This window comes from Tigriopus californicus, chromosome 8, assembly GCF_007210705.1.
Source record: "Tigriopus californicus strain San Diego chromosome 8, Tcal_SD_v2.1, whole genome shotgun sequence".
Taxonomy (NCBI): domain Eukaryota; kingdom Metazoa; phylum Arthropoda; class Copepoda; order Harpacticoida; family Harpacticidae; genus Tigriopus; species Tigriopus californicus.
This window is the reverse complement of record NC_081447.1, coordinates 6,287,129-6,310,766: the sequence shown is the minus strand read 5'-3', so window position 1 is coordinate 6,310,766 and position 23,638 is coordinate 6,287,129. Positions and strand designations below refer to the sequence as shown.

The following is a 23,638-nucleotide window of genomic DNA, read 5'->3' as shown; positions in this document are numbered from 1 at the left end:
CTTAACCACGAGCAAAGGAAAACCAACCATTTTATTATTATCTCACATTGGCTCTTCCTTTTACGCTATTGCCCAATTCATATATAAAACAAAAATATTGCATGCCTTCCATCTCCTACGCCGCCTCTGATCCCATACTTATTGAGCGCGATCGCAACACTTCAACATGAGATTGGATAAAATAAGTCACACATTATGAAGTACCTTCCCTCCTCTAGAACGCTAGCATAATCACGAGCAAAAGAAAACCAACCACTCTATTATTATCTCACATTGGCTCTTCCTTTTACTCTATTGCCCAATTCATATATAAAACAAAAATATTGCATGCCTTCCATCTCCTACGCCGCCTCTTATCCAAATAGATTTGACCTCAATCCATCGCGTTTTCTTTTCTCTTGTTATTGTTGCTTTCCCCGCCGATTTTTGTCACAGAGCTTTCAATCAATTCCAAAACCTGACTGAAAAATGAGCACACCCAACAGTCCGTCAGGCATATTTGCCATGGACGAGGACGAATTGAGACCTCGATCGCCGCTAGACGAAGGCGAGGCCCGTGAAGGGGGACCCGAGGCCCCGGGTGGCGGCGAGGCGGCTCCACCGCCCGAGAAGAAACGGCGAGTGATTCGCAATCCCATGCCCAAGTTGAACCCGGATCGGATTTGTGGACCACGTGGGATTGGCATCTTGCCCAGTGTCATGGCCGATTTTCAGCCCAAGGGTGAGATGATAATACGACACGTCTGGCTGACGATACGAAGACATTGATCGAGGAAAATGAGAGGAAAAAAATAGAAAGGCCGAAAGCCGCGTCAGAAAATCGTTGTCGGCGTTAAGATGGAATTTAGACCAATTGAATGACGTCAAACATTAAAACAGAATTATTGCACAGCAACAGCTCTCAGTTTGTAAGAAAAAATATGGGGTAAACTACTTCGTGAATGAGTTTTTGGAAGTGGTTTGATGGACTGTGAATGTTGATAAGGAACGTAGAGGTTTAAGTGGCACAACTGGCCATGTCAAAACTTGTTCTGCTTCAAAAGACTCAATTAGTCCGAACAATGACGCGCACGTTTGGAGTAAGGGTGGCGTTCTAGGTTGAGTACTTCTTTAGAAGGGTGTTGGATTCACGTTGACTTAGAATAAATGGAAATGTGAAGGTGCATGTCAAGGGGGATTAATGGTACGATAACAAAGTAAGCATTGCTCATTGTTCTAAATTCACAAAATTGGCTGATTATTTGCCATTTAGGGACAAGAAAAGTATATTTGCATTAAGGAACATCTGGATTTTTAAGATGGTTGAGCGAGTTTATAATCAGTGGTTGATCTCAATTTGTCTAATTTTGGACTGTCCATTGTTACTTTTAGACGCCTCTTGTCCACTTTTGGACAAAGAGTGTTCAAAAACTACCCACCGCTAGCACAAGGCTGTCGGAATCAGAGACGGAATCGCCATATACAATGCTATAAACCAATGGCTCAACCCTGAGATGTTGTATTATTCTCTTTTTTGCATTCGTTTTTAACGTTAGAGTACTTCATGAAGCATTCATTAACCATTCTTATTTTTCCTTATGTTCATATAACATTTTGTTGTTGGCAACAATGATTAGCCCTTGAACATAAGTCGATCAATTTGTTTTCTGAGAACGTCTGGCCAAAAACCTGTTGACGGATTCAAGATCTTACGAATTCTCTGCGAATATTGGAGAGTAGTAAATTCGAGGAGAGAGGAAAACATAATTGTTTTAACCAGACAGAATTCTGGAAAGCTTGAAGGTGATTTCCAAACACACTTTCAGTCCTAATGATCACTAAAGTTGTTGTCCCTGTAGCTGGGATAAGAATTGAAACAAAGCTCTTGGATGCTTTTGAAAAAACTCATTTTCATTTACAGTCAAAAAAGTTCTCAGGTCTCTAAGAGCTCTCTCGTTCCGAATCAATTCCTAGTGAACCACCATTGGACTCGTTCAATCTTTTGCAGACCTGCTGAACAAGCTGGAGCCCAAAGGGCGAAGCATATTCAAGTTATGGCTGAACAATTGTCTTGAACAGACCGAGTAAGCATCGTGAATACTATCTCCGCATTTAAGCGTCCGATTTATCCAACGACACGTCTGAAAAGCTTCACACACTTGGAGGTAGGCCCTTCTCATCGAGCTTTTCATTATTTATCCCCACATCTTTCATGGACGAGACCTGGTGAATGCTAAACATCCTGACCTAGATAGTGTACAAATAGAGTTCAGTGTCGTCACTTCACATTCAGAAATCTAATTTTTGAAACAAAAAAATATTGGGAACGCTCGTACTGAAGTTGAGTTCCGAGCCTTTTCGTTTCCATACTTAAAATTTCAAGATACATTCGTTCTATTCTTCTAAACACGTTGCCTTGTGTTAAAAAAATCAGATGCCGTAAACATGACTGAAAAGTGGCCTCTTTTCAGGCAAAGGTCGAGAGTTCGAAGACTTAAACCTGGTCCTCAAAAAGTTGGAACATTGGGCGCATCGTTTGTATCCCAAGTTACCTTTTGACGACGTGAGTGATCGACTCACTGTCTTGGGTAAAAAGATGGCCGTTAAAACTTACTTAAAGAAACTTCGAATGGGAATAGTAGAAGAGACCGTCCCAAAGGATGATGATGGTGATGATAACAACCCTGGAAATGACCTGGACGAGGCTCAAAGGTAAACGAAACTACTCTCCACATACCCAGATATATTGTTGCACTAGAATGACATCTTCTACTTATTTGATGTATATATGTATAATCATAGGTACGAAGATGATGAGAATCCACAAGCAGGACCGTCAATCCCCAACGAGAATGACATTTTTGATAACGTTTTTCCAAGCATTCAATCCCAACCGTCTTTCAATGTCCCCTCAAAGGATGACGTCCCGGATTCCGATGAAGAACAAGATCTTTTGGCCAGTGTGGGTCTAATTTACGGTGAAGACCCTCAAAGTTCAAATGTGGGACCTGACGCCAGATCAACGAGTCCTGTTATTCAAGAGAAGCATTTGATCAACCCAGTGATGGATGAAGGTGGGGATGATGCTCCAACTGGATCCTCGCCATCCCCTTCAAGGTAGTGCTCAAAAGATGGCAGCAACCCGTGACTTTGACTTCGGCAATGCGTGTGTGGAGGGGGGGGGGGATGAGGGAAGAGGCTATTTTGTTCGAAGAAAGTGTTAGCGATACAAGCAATTATCAAGAAGTGCCTCCTCATTTTGTAGCTAATGGACTCCCATAGAGATATTTGGTCGACTTGAGGTTCGTTTGCACAGACAATTTTGTGGCGCAAATTTGAGAACATATGGCCAACATTTGACACCATTTGGCACCTCCCCTCGTTTTTTTTGTAGAAATGGGCCAAACATCCTTCTGCCATGCCTAAGTAAAGATTTAATAACTTTGAGTATTTGTGATTTATTTATTTCTGAAAGTTATGAGCGTTTGGCATGATCCATGCCAGATACGGAGTCATCTTAGTAGAACAAAGGCTTTTCAGACGAAAAAGACCTTCCGACCGAATGAAAACTATTATCTCAACTCTGTTCAATGGCGTAAAATTGACATGGTGACCGTCCGTATCCTTTCAAACTTTTGTAAATAAAATGCTCAAGTCTAATTGCATGTCTAAAAAAATGGGACGCCAATTTTTAGCATGACCATGCACTTTGAGTGGCAATTCCGTGATTTGCGTCGTCAATTCTAAGGACCAAAGTAGTGAAAGTACCACTACCACCACCACTCAACTTCTCACCCAAAAATTCAACCGTCTTGTTGGCCGACGAACGAGCCGTGTACACTTTGGGTACTCGTTCGTCGTGTGAGGAGCAACCGACAGCTTTGCCCTGGCTTTGCTTTTTCGTCTGGTGGGTCCAACGAACGACAACCGGCGTGTACGTCGTACCAATATTCTCGTCCCACCTCCTCTTCGTCCTCGTGCTCCTCGTCCGTCCACTCCTATGATATTGTTCTTCAACCGCGCCAACTCTGGATCCTATGGATCGTCTGGATAGATAGATGGATGGATGAAGTTTCGAAGACGAACGACGAACGACCCACCAGCGAAGACGTAGAAAAGAAGAAACGACGACGTCTTCGAGCAGATGACAAGGAACTGGAGTTACAGGACAGAGAGTGAGAAACTGCCCCTACGTACGCTTACACGAAATGTTCAAGCTCAACACACTTCTCACTCGGATCTCCAAACAATTGATCAACTTGCAAGCAAGCTCCTACATGTATGGAGTAATCCTTTGATGTTTACCAAGTGATCAAAGTGTGTCCGTCGACTTCTTGGATGGCTACTTTCAAGACACATGACGTCTTGAGTTTATATGCAAGTGACGTTCAGCTTGCAAGTGTGAATTGAGTTCATTTTGCGAATTGAATCATAGCAGACGAGTGTTCATCGTTCTTTCATGCCTTCGCCAATGCCTCCAAAAGGCAAATTCCACAAATTGTGGACCATGAGTCAAACAAGGACTTTCTCTACAATACTGAGTCGCATGGGAAATGTGTGAGTCAAACAAGGACTTTCTCTACAATACTGAGTCGCATGGGAAATGTGTTGGTTTTCGGACTGTTAGTGGCCGCCACATTGATCATGAGAAAAGGATACTGGTCACCAGTTCGAACCGGGTTCTTTTGTGGGGATATGTCCATACATCACCCCATCAAGCCAGAATCTTCACCGTCCAACTTGCTTCTAGTTGGTGGCATCGTGGTCACTTTCGTCATGTTGGCCTTAACTGACGTGTTAGAAATGAAACCTTTCACCAAAGACTCAAAGAGGGAAAACATCAAGCGATGCCTTGGACGCTCTCTATCCTCCTTTGGTTTGTACTTATTTGGTCTTTGTCTGAGTGTATTTCTGACGGAACTGGGGAAGCGATTCTCCGGTGTCCTTCGTCCCAACTTTCTGGCGGTTTGCCGGCCCAACGTCACATGTTCCAACGAGGCTGATCTTTTCGAGTACCATATCAACTACGAGTGTCTCGGAGATGATTCCTCCTCAAGAAAGTCTTTCCCTTCGGGCCATGCCTCGTTTATCGCTTATATGGCAGTATTCATCTTTCTCTATCAGGAAAACAGGCCTTTAAGCAAGTGTTGTGTGCTGCTCAAGCCCATGATCCAGATAGTGCCCATTAGCATTGCTTGGGTTACTGGGCTCTCGCGCGTAACGGATCACGTCCATCACCCATCGGATGTTTTGTGCGGATTCATCTTGGGAGGTGTGGTTGGAGTGTGGGCTTGTCGCTTAACTCTCAATAGAACTTGCTATTCGGGTGAACCTGAATCTTCGGTGCCCCAGATCGAAAAACAAATGTCCATGAAGCCCTCACAATATACGTCCGTAACAGAGACTTTGTCAAATCAAAATAATTCGGCTGAAGTATTAGTTTCGTGAAATAAGTCATTTTAGTTTGAAATTAAATCGGCATCAAAACCGTTTTGTGGGTTTTTTTATTTTGAGATCTCAATTGACGTTATTTCTTTTGTACAAGTCCATCGCTATTACTGGTTTTCTTCGATATCAGCGGTTTTGCAGTTGTTGTGCGGAAAAGCTGGGAAAAAGACCCCTTCACTTCCATCCTCTCTGATTCCCAAAACGAACCGTTCAATTTTTGTTGGATTGTGTTCCTTAATTCCGTAGTGGTCCTTCAGCTCATCCACCGGAAACCATCCCTCCTCTTCGGCAGACAACATCGGGAGATTAATTCCGAAGAATCTGAGGATTAAAAGTTTTTATGAGAGTGATCTCCCAACTCGTTTCGTCAATGAACAGTAGTTCTATTACTTACTCCAAAAATGCTACCAAAGGAATAAACATCACGGGGAGAAATACCAAGCAAAGAGCCACTCCAAGAGCCCAAGTTGGCCACGGATTCTTTGTGGCCCTGCCAATCTCAGCATCCCATCCCTCATATCCAGAACCATTGACAAACATATCTACCACGGAGGCCCCCAAAATACCTAACATGGCTAATGGCGCCAAGTACTTCCAACAAATGAGCCAGAAAAGGGAAGGGCGTCGACCTGTCATCATTTCGATATCATCTGAAAATCTGTCAAGAACGTGATTATTAGCGGGAGAAGAGAGATCGAGGAGTGTCGTTTTTGTTCAAAGTCGAACAATTTTGTTCTCTAAGTGCTTGTCCTTGATTCCTAGCTTCAGGTCCTTCTTACCTTTTCAGTCCATAGATGTAGGCGATAGCAATGCATTCAGATAGTGCAATCATCAGTAGAGGAACGCTCCCGGCGAAATTATCGAAGAGTGTGAAAACGTAGTTTCCTGCCCCGTGACAAAACACCAAAGATAAGACCAATCCCAATCCACAAATGAGGGCTTGATGAGAGAAAAAAGTTGGTAAATTGTTCGTGATGATTGCAGCCAAGTTCGATGTTTGTTCGAGTTGGATTCATTCATCTCATACCTGTGAGGAGCTCTTTTCGAAGGTTTGGTAATATTTTGAGGTCGATGGCGCATTGGATCACTCCCTGAAGAGTTCCAAACTGGGAATCGAGGCCCAATGTAAACAACATGAGAAAGAACAGTACAGCCCACAGGTTTCCAAATGGAAATTGATTCACTGCCTCCGTGAAAAGAATAAAAGCCAAACCGGTGCCACTTGCCGACTGGAAAATGGGTAGCATGTGTGATGTGTTAGGCAGTATCGCTCTTCTGATGAGAAATGACTCAAGTTATGCGATCATGTCACGTACCTGGTCGAGTTCTTTCATGAGGTCGCAAAAAGGTACGCTTTTGTTCACTAAGATGCCATCCAAGTCTATGTGCTCAACAATCCCACTCTCGGGAACTGTTATATCGTATGTGCCAAAGAGTTCCACGAGAGTATCGTTCTGCTTAACAAGACATTCTTTGTGGATGTTATTGGCTTTGAAACCTAAGGAAATCCATCGAGCATTCATTTATTAACAAATGTTTATTTGGGTTGTCCGGCCTTAGCAAACGGACGTGTTAGATTAGGTAGGACGAGATATTATAAGTGTGTGTACATATTTGTAAAGGAACCACTTGCAAGAACGCATCTGCATTCGGCTTTGGACGATATTTTGTAGCTGATACTTTTACGTTGGATGCTGATTCTTAATAATCAAAGATTCTTTGGAAAAGGATCAAGAATAGATTTACTCCTTTCATGTCTTCCGGTAAAGGCCTGTCTATGAGTAGGCTCAAAAATTGTAGACTAAGCCAAAAATTATTTGAGAGTAGCTTTTTTTAGAGTTTGAGTGTCACAAAAAGAAGACGCATTGTCTCATAATGTAAAACGCACTCACAAAGCTGCTTTACTAAGGAACTGCTACTGCGGCAGTTGAAGAAAAAATCTTGCTGCAAAATGATTGTATGAGAAGAATTGGAAGCTACATATCTTACGCTTTAGAGAATTGCTCAAACTTATGAGGACATAAGATTTTTTTTCTTCTTTTAGAATGAACTTACCCATAATGGCAAAAATGACGATGGCAGCAAAAATTGAAGTCGAAAAATTGGTCGCAGCTACCAAAATCGCATCTCTAGTGCAGTTATTGTTCACTGGGTTGTACGAGGAATAGGCTATCAAGCCTCCAAATGCCAAGCCAAGCGAGAAGAAGATTTGTGTTCCAGCCTCCAGCCAAACAATTGGACTATAGAGCATTTCCCACTGAGAGCAAAGCGAGAGAAAAAAATTAGCACTGTCAAGACAAACCCAAAGAAGTCCCCAGCCTTTGCTAAGTAGAAGCCTTTTTTCAAACAGATAGTAGCTTTATTGTTACAACCTGAAACGCACCTTGGGGTTGAAGAGATAGATCACTCCATCGCTCATTCCTTCCAGCATCATGGCACGAATAAAGAAGATGATGAGGACCACATATGGGTAGATTGCGGTCACGTGGATCACCCGTGGATTTTCCGTGATGCCCTTGACCATGCAAAAGTAGACAATAAGCCAAGCCAAGAGGAGACAAGCAAAGATGATAAAGTTGAAATCCCCAATGTCATCGATATCGGCAGTCACATTCAATGTTTCCCGATACCAGAAGTATTGAGTCGGGCTACTCGCCTGAAAGAAAACTCCATCCTCGGATGTCGGTTGTGCCAAATTGAAAAAGTCTCTGAATGGACTACCTGACATTCGTTAAACAATGGGATTACTTCCTCCGTCAGATTGCCCTCATTTCCTGGACATACACTCCAGGGAAGTGGATATTGAAAGCTCTGAAAGAGAAACAGTACCAAGATAACTTTACGCATACAGTATCCGTGGCATAATGTTGGTCTTTACGAGATCTTACTCTGGCAAAGTAGTGCAAGCACCAAGCAATAATAGCATTGTAATATAAGGCCACATTGAACGAAACAATCCCAGCCGTGATGCCAATGCCAGCCGTGTATTTCGAGATTTGCTTCCATGCTCCAATAGACCCTTTCCGCAGTCGCTGACCAATAGCCAACTCCAATAAGAATATGGGAAGACCCTCTATGAGAAGCATCACCAAGTACGGAATCAAGAAAGCTCCTGCAAGAGGCGATAATAGAACAGAACATCAATCTTCCCGAGCGGCAGCGAAAGCGAGATACCAATCAGATATCGCCCTTACCTCCACCATTCTTTTGGGCCAAGTATGGAAAACGCCAGACATTGCCCAACCCAACAGCGTACCCGACAGTTGCCAAAACGTACGTGATCTTAGAATCCCAAGCCTCTCCACGTTCTTCGCCTGGAGGAGGTTTGAATTTGTCTCTTTCGGAATCTCCGTCGCTTCTTTCGTGGGAACTAATTGCTCCTTCCTGGGGAACATACGCCGGGAAATGGCTAGATTGTTTTCTTAAAGTTGATTAGACCTCGGATTGGGCATACCTTTTCGCCTGTATCATCATTTTGCTTCTCGTCCTGGTTCCTGGGGCCAATTTCGTCTTTGGTGGTCCCGGGGTCTTGTTTGGCCTTGTATGTTCTTCCAGCGACAACATCGGCGTAATTACGAGTCTGGAAAGAAGGGTGTTCCGTTCGAGAGTATCATCAAAACTGTCAGGAACTGTCACGGGCAATCATGGCTCTATGGTGAACCCTTTCCACAGTTATGCTCCAAACAAAGACTGTCTTTTTCCGTCAGAAATAAACGCTACTTTGTGACGAACCTTTTTCTTTCCTGAGGCAATATCGGCATACTTTGGGCGGTGTTCCCACATCAGAGAAGCCATTTCCATTTGGTCTTTGGCATCTTGGGGATTGATTTTTCCATGAAAACCGCGTCGTCTCTTCTGTTGCCAAACAGGTTGTTGTGGACCCAAATCTTGGCCTTCCACATTTGCAGCTTGATTTCTCGAAAGCGATCGGCACAAACTGTCTTGTCGTGAGGATTGACGTCGAAAAAGTTGGCTAATATTGGCCATTTTAATCCCACTCCAAAATTATCGGTTGCCACTCGCCAGAGTTCCCAACAATATTGAAACTAGAGTGCCACTATAAAACTGTCGATGTAGTGGAAGATCGTGATGCATCCAATAAAGAGAGACCGCTCCCTCGTTTCCCATTGTTAAAGCAGTCCTATGTATCTTTGATTCAGGTCATTCCGTACTTATCAAATCAGGGGATGATGGTCTACTGACAGCAGATGAGGAAGGATCCCGCCATTGTTGTCTATTCACCTTGGTAGGGAGGTTACTATGGTACCAACTAGAGACAATGCCGGGCTATCATCACTGGAAGCTTTATTCCATCCAAAACAGTCCATGTCGAACGAACCCTTTTTCAACGGTGCCTTTAAAGAACGTTACTTCGTTTAGACATTCGTCTTGACGCTCGTTCATTAATACACAAAAGTACAAAGAGTACAACTGTGCAACGCAAATCAAGCAACGAGATCCAGTTTCTGAGAGCTTAAGCAATGATTCAAAACTGGAGGGAGCAAGGATTTTAAAGGTTGGGTTCAAAATGTCTTTTATTATTCATCTCCAAAAAGTTATCATGATAAAACTAAAGTTTAAAAGGACATTAACAGTGTTGGAAACACTTTGTACAGTAGTAAAGGGGATTCTTTTTAAGTAGACTATTTAGACTGCGCGTTGGTTAGGTTCATGGTTTTCACCGTTCTACTAAGTACTGTAGATGATGTATTCTGGTATATTCTCATTCTTGTTCCGCATTCAGGGTCTAGAATTGATTGATTCACATGATATTTTCTTCGTCGTCTCCTCCAGTCTTGATCGTGGGTCGAGTAGGGGGGGCCACGTGGTCTTGGGGCATGGTGGGAAAGCACAATCCCTCGGATCCATCGTCACGCATTCCGAAAAGAGTTTTCTCCACTTTCGTGGGCTTATAGTCTTCAATTTGGTAGAAACTTTTCAGCTCTTCACCGGGAAACCAACCAGCGGGCTCGGGTTTCAATAAAGTAATTCCGCAATACCTAAACAGAGCGAAAACATGCATTGGTTATCAATGTCTCGCCTCCTTGGGGCCATTTTGACCAACAGTGACAACTTACTTTAGCAAAGCCACTATTGGAATCCAGAGGATCGAGAGAGAGATCAAGAAAAGAGCCATTCCCTGGGCCCACAAGGGCCACGATTTCATGGTTTTAAGGCCCGAAACGCTGTCCCATGCTTCGTAACCGGAGCCATTGATGGCCATATCAAGCAATGAGGCTACGAGAATGAGGCTCATTGCAATTGGAGAGACGTACTTCCAACAAATCATCCAATACAAATTGGGACGGTTTCCAGTCATGAGCTCAATGTCATCGCAGAATCTATTTTTTTAGAATATTTTCTTCTAACATCATTCTCTTTAAACTTAACATTATCTTTATTCGAAAAAATGCATACCTCTTTATCCCATACACATACGCCACTGCAATGCACTCCATTAGAGCAATAACAAGTAACGGGATGGAACCGGCGAAGTTATCGAAAAGAGTGAAGATGTAGTTTCCAGACCCATGTGAGAATACCATTGATATAACCAGACAAGCACCACAAATGACCCCTAAATAGAAGGGGAACCAGGCAAGTTGTTGAAGTGCGGTTGTTTTTCCAATCAGTGATACTCGTTAGAATTAATTTTCCCCACCTGTCAAGACCTCTTTCCGAACATTGGGCATTAGTTTCAAATCGATTACACATTGGATGACACCTTGGAGGGTTCCAAATTGAGAGTCCAGACCCAAAGTGAACAACATGAGGAAAAACATGATTGCCCACAAGTTGCCAAAGGGGAATTGGTTCACGGCCTCAGTGAAGAGAATGAAAGCCAACCCAGTGCCACTGGCAGACTGCAAGGAGGAAAATAGATTCAACCATTAGCCAACACCTTTTCTTTGGCTGCCATGTTTCAGATTGAGTGAGGAGGTGCTGGTGCTCGTAAGAAAATACGGATCTTACATTGTCAAGTTCTTTCGCTAAGCTGCAGAAAGGAACAGACTTGTTCAGGAGTTCTCCCTCAGGAGTGGTGTAGAGAACAAATCCATCTTCGGGAACAACGATGTCGGTGGTTTGGAAGTAGTTAAGAAGGGTCGTGTTTTGGAGAGCCAAACATTCCTTGTGGACAACATTGGCTTTGAAACCTGAGAGCGACAGATAAATAAGGGTAGATATAAGCGAAGACCCCGAGGTTAGTGTTTTGTCAGAGTTAGAAGTTTTATATCTGGAGGAAAAACATTCTACAACTAAGTTAGTCTTGTGTATGTTTGTAATGTTCTTTTTACCCATGATAGAGAAAATGACAACACCAGCAAACATGGAGGTGCAGCAGTTGGTGAAAGCCACGAGTAGGGCATCGCGTGTACAATTGTTATTGACAGGGTTGTAGGATGAATAAGCAATCAAACCCCCGAAAGCGAGACCCAGGGAGAAGAAGATCTGTGTCCCTGCCTCAAGCCAAACCAACGGGTCAGCCAAACGTTCCCACTAGAAAGAAACGAGATCATGGTGATTCTCTGACGGGATGTGTCCACAAGGGATGTGCTCGAACGGAACTTCACAACGTGAAGATGGCGTATCTTACTTACCCTTGGCGTGAAGAAGTGCAGGACTCCATCTTCCATTCCTTCCAAAGTCAATCCACGAACAAAGAAGATGATGAGGACAACGTAGGGATAAATGGCAGTCACATAAATCACACTGGGGTTTTCAGTGATTCCCTTCACCATGCAGAGATAAACCAAGACCCACGAAGCCAACAAACACAAGCAAATGATCCAATTGAAGTTGTTTGGATTCTCAATGTCGTCGGATATGTTCAAGGTTTCGCGGTACCAGAAGTATTGGGTCGGGCTACTCAACTATGGAAAGAAAGAAGAAGAGGTATTAAGGGATAGATAGACTTGACTTTACAGGGCATGTCCTTTCCCAATCACTGTCATCGTAATCTTCAGTCGTCAGACAAGGTCGAAACTCACCCCGCATTCTTCCACTGGAATGAAATTCGAGGAATTTGCGGCCGTTTCCTCGGTGAATGAACTATTGAGGGGAGGACAAATACTCCATGGAAGAGGAAATTGAAAGCTCTGCAAGATAAAATACAAAATAAGGTCAAGATCATGGTCTGAAATGAACAAAGGAGGAGACGTCGGCTGAATGCAGCACAACTGCCCATTCAGGGGTTGAATTCCAAAGTATTGGATCCAATCTTTCTTTACTTCAACCTCAATAATTTTGACGAGAGCGAAAAGCTTATCATTAGTACTCACGCGAACGAAATAGTTGAGACACCAAGCGATGATGGTGTTATAATACAAGGCAACATTGAACGAGACGACACCAGAGGCGATTCCAATTCCTCCCAAATAAGGGGACATTTGCTTCCACACTCCAATTGAACCTTTTCGCAATCGTTGTCCTATGGCCAGTTCCAGGAGGAAAATGGGCAATCCCTCAGCGAATAGCATGATCCAATAGGGGATCAGGAACGCACCTGAAGGTACAGGGAACAGGATGAATAACGTTACAGTTGCAATGGTTCCAAAGTTTTGCGACTTAACAATGAAAATAAACGACTAAACCAACTAGGAAATAAGTCTTAATGGTTCTGCAACAAACGAGCACGTAATATAGCAAGCTCATAAACGTCGGGCGTGACTTAGACTGACAATCCCCAAGGGGAACTACCGAGCCTTTAGCGAGACTGCATCCGAGTTACCTTTTTTCATGGGACTACCACTGTACTAGAGAGTTCAACTTATCTTCCGCAATTCTTGGAAATAGGACAAAAAAAACAAGTACCTCCCCATCATCTTCTGAACTTTCAGGGTCACAAACCCGATATGATGAAATATCTTTCTCAAACCAAATTCTTTAATAGATTCACATTTGAAGTCACGACTTAAGACCCCTGGATGGTTGTCTTAATGACTGTGACCATCCAACCTTGTGCTCAAGGATGTTGCCTCTACTTTAGAGACAAGGATTTTGCCTTAAAAGATTTCTCGTACTTGCTGGAAACATGAGGGGTCGTTTATACGTTATTCTTCTTGCACATGGAGAAACTGAGTCAAAGCCAAATAATTATCAAAAAGTGTAGAATCTCAGATCGATGCACTGGTAAAGAGCACTAATTCAATTTGTGATCTTACCACCGCCATTCTTCTGAGCCAAATATGGAAACCGCCAGACATTCCCCAAACCCACTGCATATCCAATGGTGGCTAGAATGAAGGTGATCTTGGAATCCCACGCTTCACGTGTCTCTCCACCTTCTGGATCGGGCGGCTGGACAAATGAGTGGGTGGAACTCACTCGACTAGGTGGTTCGACTTCATCCTTTATGGTGTCGAGGTGAGTTTTCTTCGGAACTGGCAATGGACCACTCTCATTCTTGTCCCCAGATTCATGCCTCTGTCCGCTCTAGAAGAAATGTGGACAGAAAACATGCGTTCAGACCAATGAGCCATAACTGCGAGACCCCTTTCCACACCAACATATGACCTCAAAGGCCATTGAATACTTGATTATGTTTTTTGTGTACCTCTCGTCGCAAGCGGTCTCGCTTATGCTTCCTCTTGAGCTCGCCAGCACTGGTTGCATATCGAGGTCGCATTTCCCACATGAGCGAGGCCAATTCATCATGCTCCGGTGTTTCCGAGAGCTGCCTCTGAAATTGAGGGGTTGGCCGGCCAGAGACAGAGTGATGGCGAGCCCGCCCTTCTAGATCATCATGCAATTGATGACGGAAGAGGATCTCCCGAGACGATTGTCGTCGACGTAGTTGCGAGAAGTTTGCCATGGTTTCGGAGATGAGAAGAGAAACTACCTAATTGGCTTACAGTATGTCAAGACGTCGTGGTCGATCAATCCTTGAGCGTTGACGAGGATTTGCGGTCACTTTTCCTGGGCGAAGTAAAGAAAGAATACAAAAAATCTGTCCAGACCAGAGTGCTGGATGTGGGCCAAGAGATCACTTCAAGACACAAGTCGGTTATGCTTTCATGTCATGTTGATACCAAAGATGGAAATGCAGAGAGGAACGCGTAAACACAAGGGAAAGCTCGTCCTCAAGTGCATGCGCCATTAACGAAACAAGGACTTTCAGAGACAAACACCGTTCAAAGCACTCCTAAGTCAAATGAATACAATAAATAAAGGTTTATATTCTGAAGGAATCAGATTGAGGTTTTCGCTATTCAATCAACACTCCAAGCCAGAGCCGAGGAGGAAGAATCAAGCAAGCACCGGTTGAAGCAAAAATCAATTCCAAGTTCACCCACTCAAGTCCTTCCACTCTAAAACACCTCCCTCGACCAAATTCGAAGGAAACTGAACTCTCTAAGAGTGTTCCCCCTTCGCTTTCGAGAATCGAGATTCGAGCGGTGCGCTCTACGAACTTTCGTCAGCACCGGCGAACCGGCTCGATTGTACGGCACTCCGTGGAACGTTGGAGAGATCCCAGGCGAGGAACAACTTGGCCTTCTTTGCATGTGATAAGCCTTAAGTAAAGACGAAAGATGGAGAGGGAAAGGGCGAACAGAGAGAAGAGGACAGAGGGCGAGAATAGTGGCTACTTGGGCCCTGGCTATCCATCCTGAAGGCACCTGACCCGGCTCACCCCGCTTTCCAATGTTCGTCTTGGCTGGAAAAGCTAAGTATGCACCATGGACGAGTGCCACCCACGAGACTCGAAGAACTGGATGAATTTGGATGAACCAAGTGGGAAATGTTCTCTTATTCTCTCTCTCTCGCTCTCGCTCTCTCTGCCTACTTATTCCAAGAAGAAAACAACCACTATGCCTTGCGCCTTCCCGTTGATTGCAGAATGAAGAATAGAACCACGAGGAACGGTAATATTTCTAGTTTGCTCTGGATACAACTCTCCATGAATTGTACTCTTCTGTATTGGGCGAGCAAATTGATCAATCACGCCGAGGACGCATATCCCTCGGCGATAATGGACGCATGCTCCAAGTCAAATGGAACAACACCCATCAAATGGGATTGATACGGAGTCAGCGAGTCTTGTTTTCATAATACAGTATACTTAAAGCTGGTGTGAGACGAAGTTACGCGGCTACTGTTTAAAATTCGTGTAAGAAGTGGGTCAGTCGTCATCGATTTAGATTATAGAAAGCTTCATATGATGTTAGTCGCTCCCTCGAAAGCTTTCTTTTCATGTTCCACGTACATAGAGATGACGGAACTGAAAATCTTCCAAGCCACGTGATAGATATCTACACTCGCCATCCGTAATATATTGCCATAAAGTAGTCTAAGTGAGGAGGAAACCTCGTACATAGAGCTCTCTGATTGAATATTCCACTCATGATATGTGCGAGATGACTATAACTAAAGACGGATTTTTAAGAGATAATTTTATCCACAATATTTTTGGTAACCAAGCCAAAACAAAAAGACGATAAAAATGGCTCAAAAGTGTGGGGAAATAAAGAGAGCTGGTGTAGCCCATCGGTCTAAGAGGCAGCGTAAACAAGGCAAGAATCCTCTCCCTAGTTGTCGTGGGTTCAAACCCCGCCGCCGGAAGTATCCCTTTCTCGTCTTGAACTGCTGGGATTCCAATCCCGGTAGCGGTAAGAAAGTCCGCAAAATAAAAAATATCAATAGCAACAAGAATGAAAGAATGATCTGCACTTCATCGCAATGCATTAACTTTTTCTTGAGTTTGGATGAAATGTCCAAGGGTCTTGACCGAAAGGACAATTTTTGTTAAGTAACTAGCAGAAAAATATGCTTAGAGATGGTATTTTGATGTTTCTCTCATTGGTTGAAACCTAATTTTTCCTTCATTCTTGTTTCTCAGATTTTCGGGCGATTCTCCTTAAGCCATTTTTTCACCTCTTTCCCCGTTTCTTGGGCACAAAATGAAAGTCATTTTTCTTTGAAAATATTTTTTCCCCAGAAAGTCTTGACTTTGTGCAATAATTTCAGCGATTTTTCTTTCTTTCAAAACTTCTCGCCAGAAATCGATGACATTTGGTGCACGCTCATAAATTATGTGTCTATCAAGGTGTTCAGTGTTGTTGGTCTAGTTGAAGTCGTTATTAAGTTAGATGTGTGTTTTTCTGTAGCCATAATCATGAAACGCCCTGTAGTTCAAATCATTGACTCTATATTTGATACGGATGTTGAAACTGTGATCACACATACATTTATGTTTTACATTTACATACATAGGTTTCTTTGACAATTCTTTTGTGCTGTCGTAATGCATCTGATTTTCTCTTTTTTCTCACGTATCTCCATATTTCATATTCTTTGGAAATGCATTGATAAACCGGGAAATGAATATATTGTGTATTTTATTCTGAAATAGAACCAGCATATATTATATTGAGGTAATATAGCATCACACAAGGAAGCAAACATTATGAGTGCATGAGATATAAAATGTACTTCATATGTTCTATAACTATTAGCCATATGAACAAAAGAAAATTCAAGGAAAAACGTGGGACTGCACCCTGGTTTTAGGCATTTTGTGGAAGGGGAGCTTAAAAAAAACATTTCTCAGCCAACTCGAAATATGATTCATTTGGATTTTCAACTATCGAGTGAGGTGTATTACAAAACTCGGAAAATAACATTTTTTGATATGATTATGTCATTGTTCTAATATCTTGGATCAATATCAGAATACGTTTTACTTCAACAAGCCGGCAAATTGAAATAAATGACAAGTTAAAGCTATGCATGGTGGAGTCTTTCCTTATACTAGACTATTGACAACTAAGGCAAATAACCAATACCTCATTTATTGAGAGAGCGCGTCGTCTTTTCCAAATTGAAATGCATGGCCTTTAATTATCGTGCCTTACGCACAACTACTAGGGTAAATTCAGTAAGACACTAAGTGTCGTCGCCCTCAGCCCAATCCCGTCATAAAGCTGTCAAGATTCGAAGCCAAAAACTGACATTGGATGGACATCAGCAACGAGAAAAATCGAAAAATGTGCCCTTCAAGGCCAAAGCTCAGTTCATGGAAAGACATTTTATCTTAACTGAAGCAATGGATTTTGAGCAGATAGCATTCCGAGAACAAGAGAGAGGATGATTTCGATTCTCGAGCTCCATTGGAGCATCATTCTTGAATTTGTAAGATCAAGAGAAATGAAAATGCATTTCTGTCTTCGTCAGCAGTTTCCACAAAGAAGATAATGATGCAATTTTGCTATGCAATTTAGGGAATTGTTTCTTGGTGTACAACTACTGTAGTAACTATCGCGATATGGTCGTTACAATTGTAGGATTTTATGTTTGTTCGAGAAACTACTGTAGGAATCCATGGATAGTAGTTTTCAAATGATTGTTTGAATCCTGGAATCGGGCTATACCGGTCATGTTTGTTAGAACGAAAAGCCGTGAAAATTCCGTTAGTCCTTGATAAATTGTCAGGCTTGAGAATACCCTAATTAAAAAGCCTACACCTTTGGCTCTAAAGTGACTAACATGAGAAACGATCTGTCGCGAAGATCAGTTCTCATGGTTCTCCGGTTTTGGGCATGTTCATCATTAAACGCCAAGGCAAATGTTTTTAAAATTGCCTTGCTCGGCGGTAACGATGTCACACCAACTCAGGGTGTGACGATGGCATGTACAGTATTCGAGGTGAGACTCTTGTTTTCTGATGATTGTGGAAAGGCTTAAACTCCTCGACATAGAGCTTACCTTGTCAGGGCAATTCCTTGGCAAGCGTTCCTTAATGCGTAGAAGCCGATCTTTTTCTCTCTCCTTAATGCCATATTGTATCGGGTAAAATCCCCCTAGATAATGTGCGTAGAATTCAAAACTTGAGACTTAACATGGATCGATGTTCAAAAAAACATTACTTGAAACTCTAGTTTTGTTGGACCGTTTCTAGCTCTTTAATTTAATAACCGCTACAACTAAAGTAAAGATGCAAAAATATAGGGCGAGACCTCATTTTTTAGTAAAATAATTGAGGTCAAATACCCACTATAAGAGAAAAAAGTCTAGTTGGAGCAAAACAAATAGTGAAATTGAAATTTTTAAATCTGTCTTTCTTTGAGGGAATAGAGAAGTAAAACAAAAAATCCGTCCATTTCCCGTAAGCAAAAAAAATGTGATGGTTTCTCAGATGTAAAGAGCTGCGTATTTTACCCGCCTCACAAAAATAGCACATTTGAAAAGTCCTAAGAGTGTAATTAAAGATTCAAGGTTCGAAGAAAATCTGAATGATGACCTTGCTGTCATGGAGAATCACGAGACACACACTCTTTCTGTTTTCGTCTTCGTTGTCATGAAATCCACTTGTGGGATCCAAGGAAACGCAGAAAGTCATGTGGCTCTTGACCCACACTGTCTTTGAGTCTTCGTGGAGCGTCTTCACTCTTCGACATGATTAATTATGTTCAACATCTCCAAGGCGTTGTTAACAACACAAATGCCTTCCTCATATAAAAGTGAAGTCCCCAAAGTAAGGCCCCTAATCGACTCTCAAATCTCATTGCTTGAGAACGTCAAGTCAAATCTCTGGCTAATCTTTTCTTTTCAGGTAAGAGTACTCGGATTTACATTTTTGAATCAGTTTCTTTTTCAACAAAGCTCTTCATTATTTTCCAGGATCCCTCATTAAACAAACTTTTTTTGTAACATTCATTTTCCATGATGCTTGATAAGGTTTCCATGATGCTTGATAACTAAATGTGATTCAGCATTGGCTTTTGATTCACATTTTGGTTGCTCCTCATTCACTTTGGCTAGAGAAACAACCATAGGTAATCGAAAGCCATTGCTAAGCTAGGGATCCAATAATCCTTAGGACTAGGATAATCAACCTTATCTATTCAACAGCCACTGAAAGTAACGGGGAAACAACCACCCTCGAACCCGTGACTTATGCCCCTGAGGAGGCCTTATACAAAATCACAACCGACTACCATTGGCCGACGTTCAATCTCAATGCTACTCAAACGGTGGGTGACTGGACCCCTGGGAAAGGACTTGGCTATGGGCCCTTTGGTTTTGGCACCTCTGTTAAATTTGGACCGGAGACCGTAAGTAGCCATCTTAATGTGTTGGGGGGGCATTTTCTGAATGACAACTAATTGATCCCTTGTGTGCGTTTAGTGCATGGTGGATTCGAGTTTTGTTATCCCAGGGGACGAATGTCAAGTGAATCCCTTGTACTGCAACGATGGATTGTCTTTCTCCATCTGGGAAAAGATCACTTACGATAGCAACATTCTCCTTGACACTGGTGAGGGCGCCCAATCTAAGAAGTACATCATCAGTAGTGGAGCAGAGTATGATCCCGTTACCGGCAGAGCCTACCCCGGATTTGCCATCTATCACCAAGGTGTGGATTTGGTGGACGTGGTTAGCACCGGTGAAGAAGTATGGGAACTACGCGTGACGGGTCAACTTCACAATGACACTTGGCATAACATCGGGATACGTTTCACCAAGCCCGATCTCACGGATACTAAAACTCCCATGCACAAATTGGGAGGCTTGGAACTCTTTGTCAACCTGGAACGGGTGGGACATTCGCTTCTACCCGAGTTCACAGAGGCGGGGTCCTCGAGCTTTAGCCCGGTCGAAGGATATACCATCAACGGATCACCACCCCCGGTCATCATGGTTGGGTGTCATTATGATCATGCCAATGCGAAATTTGATCATTTCTCGGGAGCGGAATTTGACGAGATCGCACTTTGGTCCCGGAAACTGGGAACAAATGCCACTCACGACGAGACGATCTTCTTTTTCGGTGGTTTTGAAGCCGAATTCACCAAGGTTAATCCACAGCAGTTCAAGGCTCTCCTCAACAATGCGGACCTGGCAAATGACCACGAAGCTGAGATTGCCAATGAGATCTTGGAGGCTATGCTGCTCACACAACCCACAACCGTCCCACCCATTCCAACTCGAACCACAGTGGTAGGTGGGAACGGATCCGCAGGCGGAGGTACAAGTCCATCCACCGCAAAAGATGCTAAGACCACCACAGATCCTAATGCCAAAACCACCACGAGCGCGAGAAGTAGATTTGATACGGCAAAATCCATGTTGGCCCTGCAAAATGTGATGAGCACAATGCTGAACGTGGACAAAGTTTCTGGTATTAAATCACCATCTCGAGTGGAAGCGAGATTCCCTTTGGCGATTGTAGCCAGTAAGATTGTGGCCGGAAGCACTGCTAATATCGACAAATGGAACGCAGTCTACGAAGAGTACCCGGAAATGGAGGGAGCTCCTCGCACCATTCGAGAGCTTCAAGAGTACATGGTGGCTTGGGTGGGAGCCACGAACACCTCGAGTGATGAGGCCACGAACTTCTTCAAGCCAGACAGAGATGCCATGGAATACGCCACTTCCGGAGAGGATTTCGTCATGAATGCACACAAATTACCGCCTAAGGAGTTCCGACGCGAGATTAGACTTCGATATCCGAAATACGATGGATTGGAATGGCTGGTTAACAAGGGTAAATGGCCAAATGCGAAAGATTCATTTACCATACCGACCGGGATGTTTAAAAACCAGGAGGGTTGCAATGATATTCCGGTCTCGTTTGTGACGAGCATTTTCAACAACTTGGCGAAAGTCTTCCCGAGAAAAAGAAATCCTGCTCATATCCGTGGCGATGATTGGGAGGTGGATAGTAAGGTCATTACGGTTAATGTGGGAGCTTCTGTGGATTCAGCTGACTACGACGAAGCCGATTTGGAAACCGTCAAACAATGTCGAGCGGACCCAGATTATATGAGAGAAAACCCAATCCGAGCCACTTTCTATCATAAGGAAGCTTCCTCGGCTCGATTGCAATCTCGACACCTCACCTCAACATGGTTTTCCTCTACCAATCGCGATGGAATCGAAGTTCGACATTGTGTCTGGTGGAACGAAGGGTTCGGCTCATCAGGAGCTTGGGACCCGGTGGAATGCAAAGTCGTGGAAACGAGTGACGAAAAGACCACGTGCGAATGTCACGAGTTCGGCTCATTTGCCGTCATTAGGGAGCTCTCACAGCCCATAGAAATTGACGACGACTGTTTCATTCTCCAGGTCTTAAAGTACATTGGCATTGGATTCAGCGTCATTCTTCTCTCTGGCATGATTCTGGTAATTGTGGGCTCCAAAAAGGTCTGGGATATGTTCCATGTTCTCAGAATGAACATAGGAATTTGTTGGAACTTTGCCATCTGCCTGCATATTCTAACCGATTTCGACTCGATCCGTGATGATGAGACTCCCAATCTTGTGGTTGGTTTCCTCATGATGTATTGCTACACGGCCTCAGCCATTTGGACCTTCTGTGAAGCACATGCCACCTTCAAAGCCTTCACTGCTGGAATTATCAGTGGAAGAACAAAGATCTACTATCCGTTGGCATATGGAGCTCCATTCATACCCTTGGGAGTGTTCTTCATTCTCTACAATGAGGACCTCGGTCTCGATCCGAGATGCTTCGTTGGCTGGAACGATGAAGCCAAAGCGATGTATATCTTGTTTAACGTGGGCGTTTCTGTGGCTGCGGTAGCTTGCGCTATTGTAATTCTCTTCAACATGGCGAGACCGCAAACGAAACGAACCAATGTGGTGATGGATCTTCGCTCTCAGGCCCATGGTACAATTTGGGTCTGCTTCATAACCTTATTTCTTTGGATTTTCGCCGGGATTACGTACCTCCACGATCGAGAAGGTGACCAACCTGATCCTTATTGCGTATTTTCCGTTCTCTTGGGCTGGTTTGGAGTGATCTTGTTCCTACTTTTGGGGGTGGCCTCAAGGAAATTTCGCCTAGGGGTGAAGAGCAGGCAAAAGCCCAAGGTAAGAAATATGAGTAATTACTCATGAAATAGCAACACTAATATGATGATGCTTTCAGAACAATATCGACGAAAGCCATGTGGTTTCTGACCAGACTATAGAGGAATCCATTCCTGAAGAACAAGGAGCAGATGGCATTCCTGAAGACACAGGCGATCCAGAATCCGCTCATGAATCCGAGGACGACAACAACATCGAAAATGACGAAGAAGCACAATGGGACCAACCGGATCTGCCCATTCCAGAAGAGGCGTAAAGCCTCTGCATCATTTTGCACTTGAACGAATTATCTAAACTGAACCAGGATGACCCCCAACCGATAAATGGACCTACAAATACACTATTATGTTGAAGCATGATCGCTGTCGTTTTCATTTTTAAATACTTTTATAAACAATGGCTAGGTATTGAGGATCTATGAATGAGAAACGAGATAAGACACCAGAAGTATTTGATTACTCACAAAGTCATTTCCGAATCACTCTTGTACTGAATATAGTTGGAATATGTGTATATGTTTGGTGAGAGGGGAGGGGGGCAGGCTAAGATCGAGCATCACGTGAGCTACTTCAACTTAATTTAGCCGTATGACTGGCCCGGTGAATGTAGCGTTCCCGAATGAGTTCCAGGAGAGGCATGACGCTATCGATTTTCACGCCTTGATAACGAAGCTCGGCCAATTGCTTGTCGTACGACTTCTTATCCAATCCCAAGAAGCCCGATGTTTCAGAAACCAATTTGAGGAAAGGCACCCGCATGTATTCTGCTTCGGAGTGACCTCGCAGCAATTCCAAGCTTTTGGCCGTCACCATTGCATAAGCCATGGTTTCCCGGTGACGCTTGACCGCGTGTAATGTAGCCACCAGCTCACACAGGCATTGGAGCACATGGATACTACTAAGAGTGAGTAACTTTTCCCTGACGTAGAAGATGTTTTCGAGCAATGGAATGGCTTCCTCATAACGCGAGAGCTTTATATGACTGACGGCTTCGTTGTGCTCTTCGGATGAGACGAAAGAGTAAAAGTAATCCGAGTAGAGCAGATTATCACAGCTGGAGATGAGGTTGAGAAACTTGTGGAAGGCCTCTGTTCTTTCCGTGATCACCTCGGCCTTGAAGTTACCAATCAGGACTTTCTTGGGAAACATGAAGTCCCCCAGAATCGAGGGATGGAAATTGCGTAGGATGCTCTCGTACACGTAACAAAAGTCACTGTATCGCCGCTCGATGCAAGCCGGATGGGCATCGTTCCCCAAGCGTTTGATCATGATGGTGTAGCTCTGTAAGGGGTCAACGAAAAAAAATGCATATGCATTAAACCTTTTTTTTCAACTATGGGATTGCCTTTGCCTTCTCGCCTTACCACGTGTTTCTTGCCGGC

At 43.5% G+C, this 23,638-nt stretch overlaps 6 protein-coding genes across 6 annotated transcripts in view; 3 read left to right on the top strand and 3 right to left on the bottom strand.

Annotated features, from left to right (window-relative positions):
* The first annotated feature begins 378 nt into the window (after positions 1-378).
* On the top strand, positions 379-7,982 carry LOC131885776 (TIMELESS-interacting protein-like). The gene is made up of 4 exons (XM_059233931.1): positions 379-721; positions 2,451-2,691; positions 2,782-3,096; positions 7,856-7,982. The coding sequence occupies exons 1-4, from the start codon at positions 469-471 to the stop codon at positions 7,899-7,901; spliced, it is 855 nt and encodes a 284-aa protein (XP_059089914.1). The 5' UTR covers positions 379-468; the 3' UTR covers positions 7,902-7,982.
* LOC131885777 (phospholipid phosphatase 3-like) lies at positions 4,543-5,470 on the top strand. The gene has a single exon (XM_059233932.1). The coding sequence runs from the start codon at positions 4,576-4,578 to the stop codon at positions 5,425-5,427; it is 852 nt and encodes a 283-aa protein (XP_059089915.1). The 5' UTR covers positions 4,543-4,575; the 3' UTR covers positions 5,428-5,470.
* Positions 5,466-9,812, bottom strand: LOC131885773 (sodium-dependent neutral amino acid transporter B(0)AT3-like). Its single transcript, XM_059233928.1, has 12 exons — positions 9,160-9,812; positions 8,882-9,007; positions 8,622-8,811; positions 8,316-8,539; positions 8,149-8,238; positions 7,811-8,083; positions 7,483-7,684; positions 6,744-6,925; positions 6,455-6,656; positions 6,207-6,366; positions 5,822-6,085; positions 5,466-5,748 (listed from the first exon to the last, which is right to left on the bottom strand). Exons 1-12 carry the CDS (start codon positions 9,412-9,414, stop codon positions 5,535-5,537), a joined length of 2,382 nt encoding a protein of 793 aa, XP_059089911.1. The 5' UTR covers positions 9,415-9,812; the 3' UTR covers positions 5,466-5,534.
* Positions 9,813-9,944: 132 nt separating this feature from the next.
* LOC131885772 (sodium-dependent neutral amino acid transporter B(0)AT3-like) lies at positions 9,945-14,598 on the bottom strand (the record flags this gene model as incomplete). Its single annotated transcript, XM_059233927.1, is given in 11 exon segments — positions 9,945-10,427; positions 10,506-10,769; positions 10,846-11,005; positions 11,090-11,291; positions 11,401-11,582; positions 11,724-11,925; positions 12,027-12,299; positions 12,417-12,524; positions 12,708-12,931; positions 13,590-13,860; positions 13,982-14,598. Coding segments are annotated over 11 exon segments (2,382 nt in total). The 3' UTR covers positions 9,945-10,189.
* A 4,298-nt stretch (positions 14,599-18,896) lies between these two features.
* LOC131885771 (uncharacterized) lies at positions 18,897-22,616 on the top strand. The gene is made up of 4 exons (XM_059233926.1): positions 18,897-18,976; positions 19,045-19,478; positions 19,552-22,257; positions 22,316-22,616. Exons 3-4 carry the CDS (start codon positions 19,555-19,557, stop codon positions 22,511-22,513), a joined length of 2,901 nt encoding a protein of 966 aa, XP_059089909.1. The 5' UTR covers positions 18,897-18,976; positions 19,045-19,478; positions 19,552-19,554; the 3' UTR covers positions 22,514-22,616.
* A 9-nt stretch (positions 22,617-22,625) lies between these two features.
* The window catches only part of LOC131885774 (sorting nexin-20-like), a 1,958-nt gene continuing 945 nt past the window's right edge, over positions 22,626-23,638 (bottom strand). The window contains exon 4 of the mRNA XM_059233929.1: positions 22,626-23,537. Coding sequence (XP_059089912.1) covers positions 22,827-23,537 — 711 coding nt within the window. The 3' untranslated portion in view covers positions 22,626-22,826. The remainder of the gene's footprint in view (positions 23,538-23,638) is intronic.

Coding starts and splice junctions, on each gene's coding strand:
- LOC131885776 (XM_059233931.1), top strand. CDS start 469: ATGAGCACACCCAACAGTCCGTCAGGCATATTTGCCATGGACGAGGAC. Junction 722..2,450: donor GGCCGATTTTCAGCCCAAGG/GTGAGATGATAA, acceptor GCCTCTTTTCAG/GCAAAGGTCGAGAGTTCGAA. Junction 3,097..7,855: donor TCCTCGCCATCCCCTTCAAG/GTAGTGCTCAAA, acceptor CATTCCTTCCAG/CATCATGGCACGAATAAAGA.
- LOC131885777 (XM_059233932.1), top strand. CDS start 4,576: ATGGGAAATGTGTTGGTTTTCGGACTGTTAGTGGCCGCCACATTGATC.
- LOC131885773 (XM_059233928.1), bottom strand. CDS start 9,414: ATGGCCAATATTAGCCAACTTTTTCGACGTCAATCCTCACGACAAGAC. Junction 6,086..6,206: donor TACATCTATGGACTGAAAAG/GTAAGAAGGACC, acceptor CGTTCTTGACAG/ATTTTCAGATGATATCGAAA. Junction 5,749..5,821: donor CCTTTGGTAGCATTTTTGGA/GTAAGTAATAGA, acceptor TTTAATCCTCAG/ATTCTTCGGAATTAATCTCC.
- LOC131885771 (XM_059233926.1), top strand. CDS start 19,555: ATGGTGGATTCGAGTTTTGTTATCCCAGGGGACGAATGTCAAGTGAAT. Junction 22,258..22,315: donor AGAGCAGGCAAAAGCCCAAG/GTAAGAAATATG, acceptor TGATGCTTTCAG/AACAATATCGACGAAAGCCA.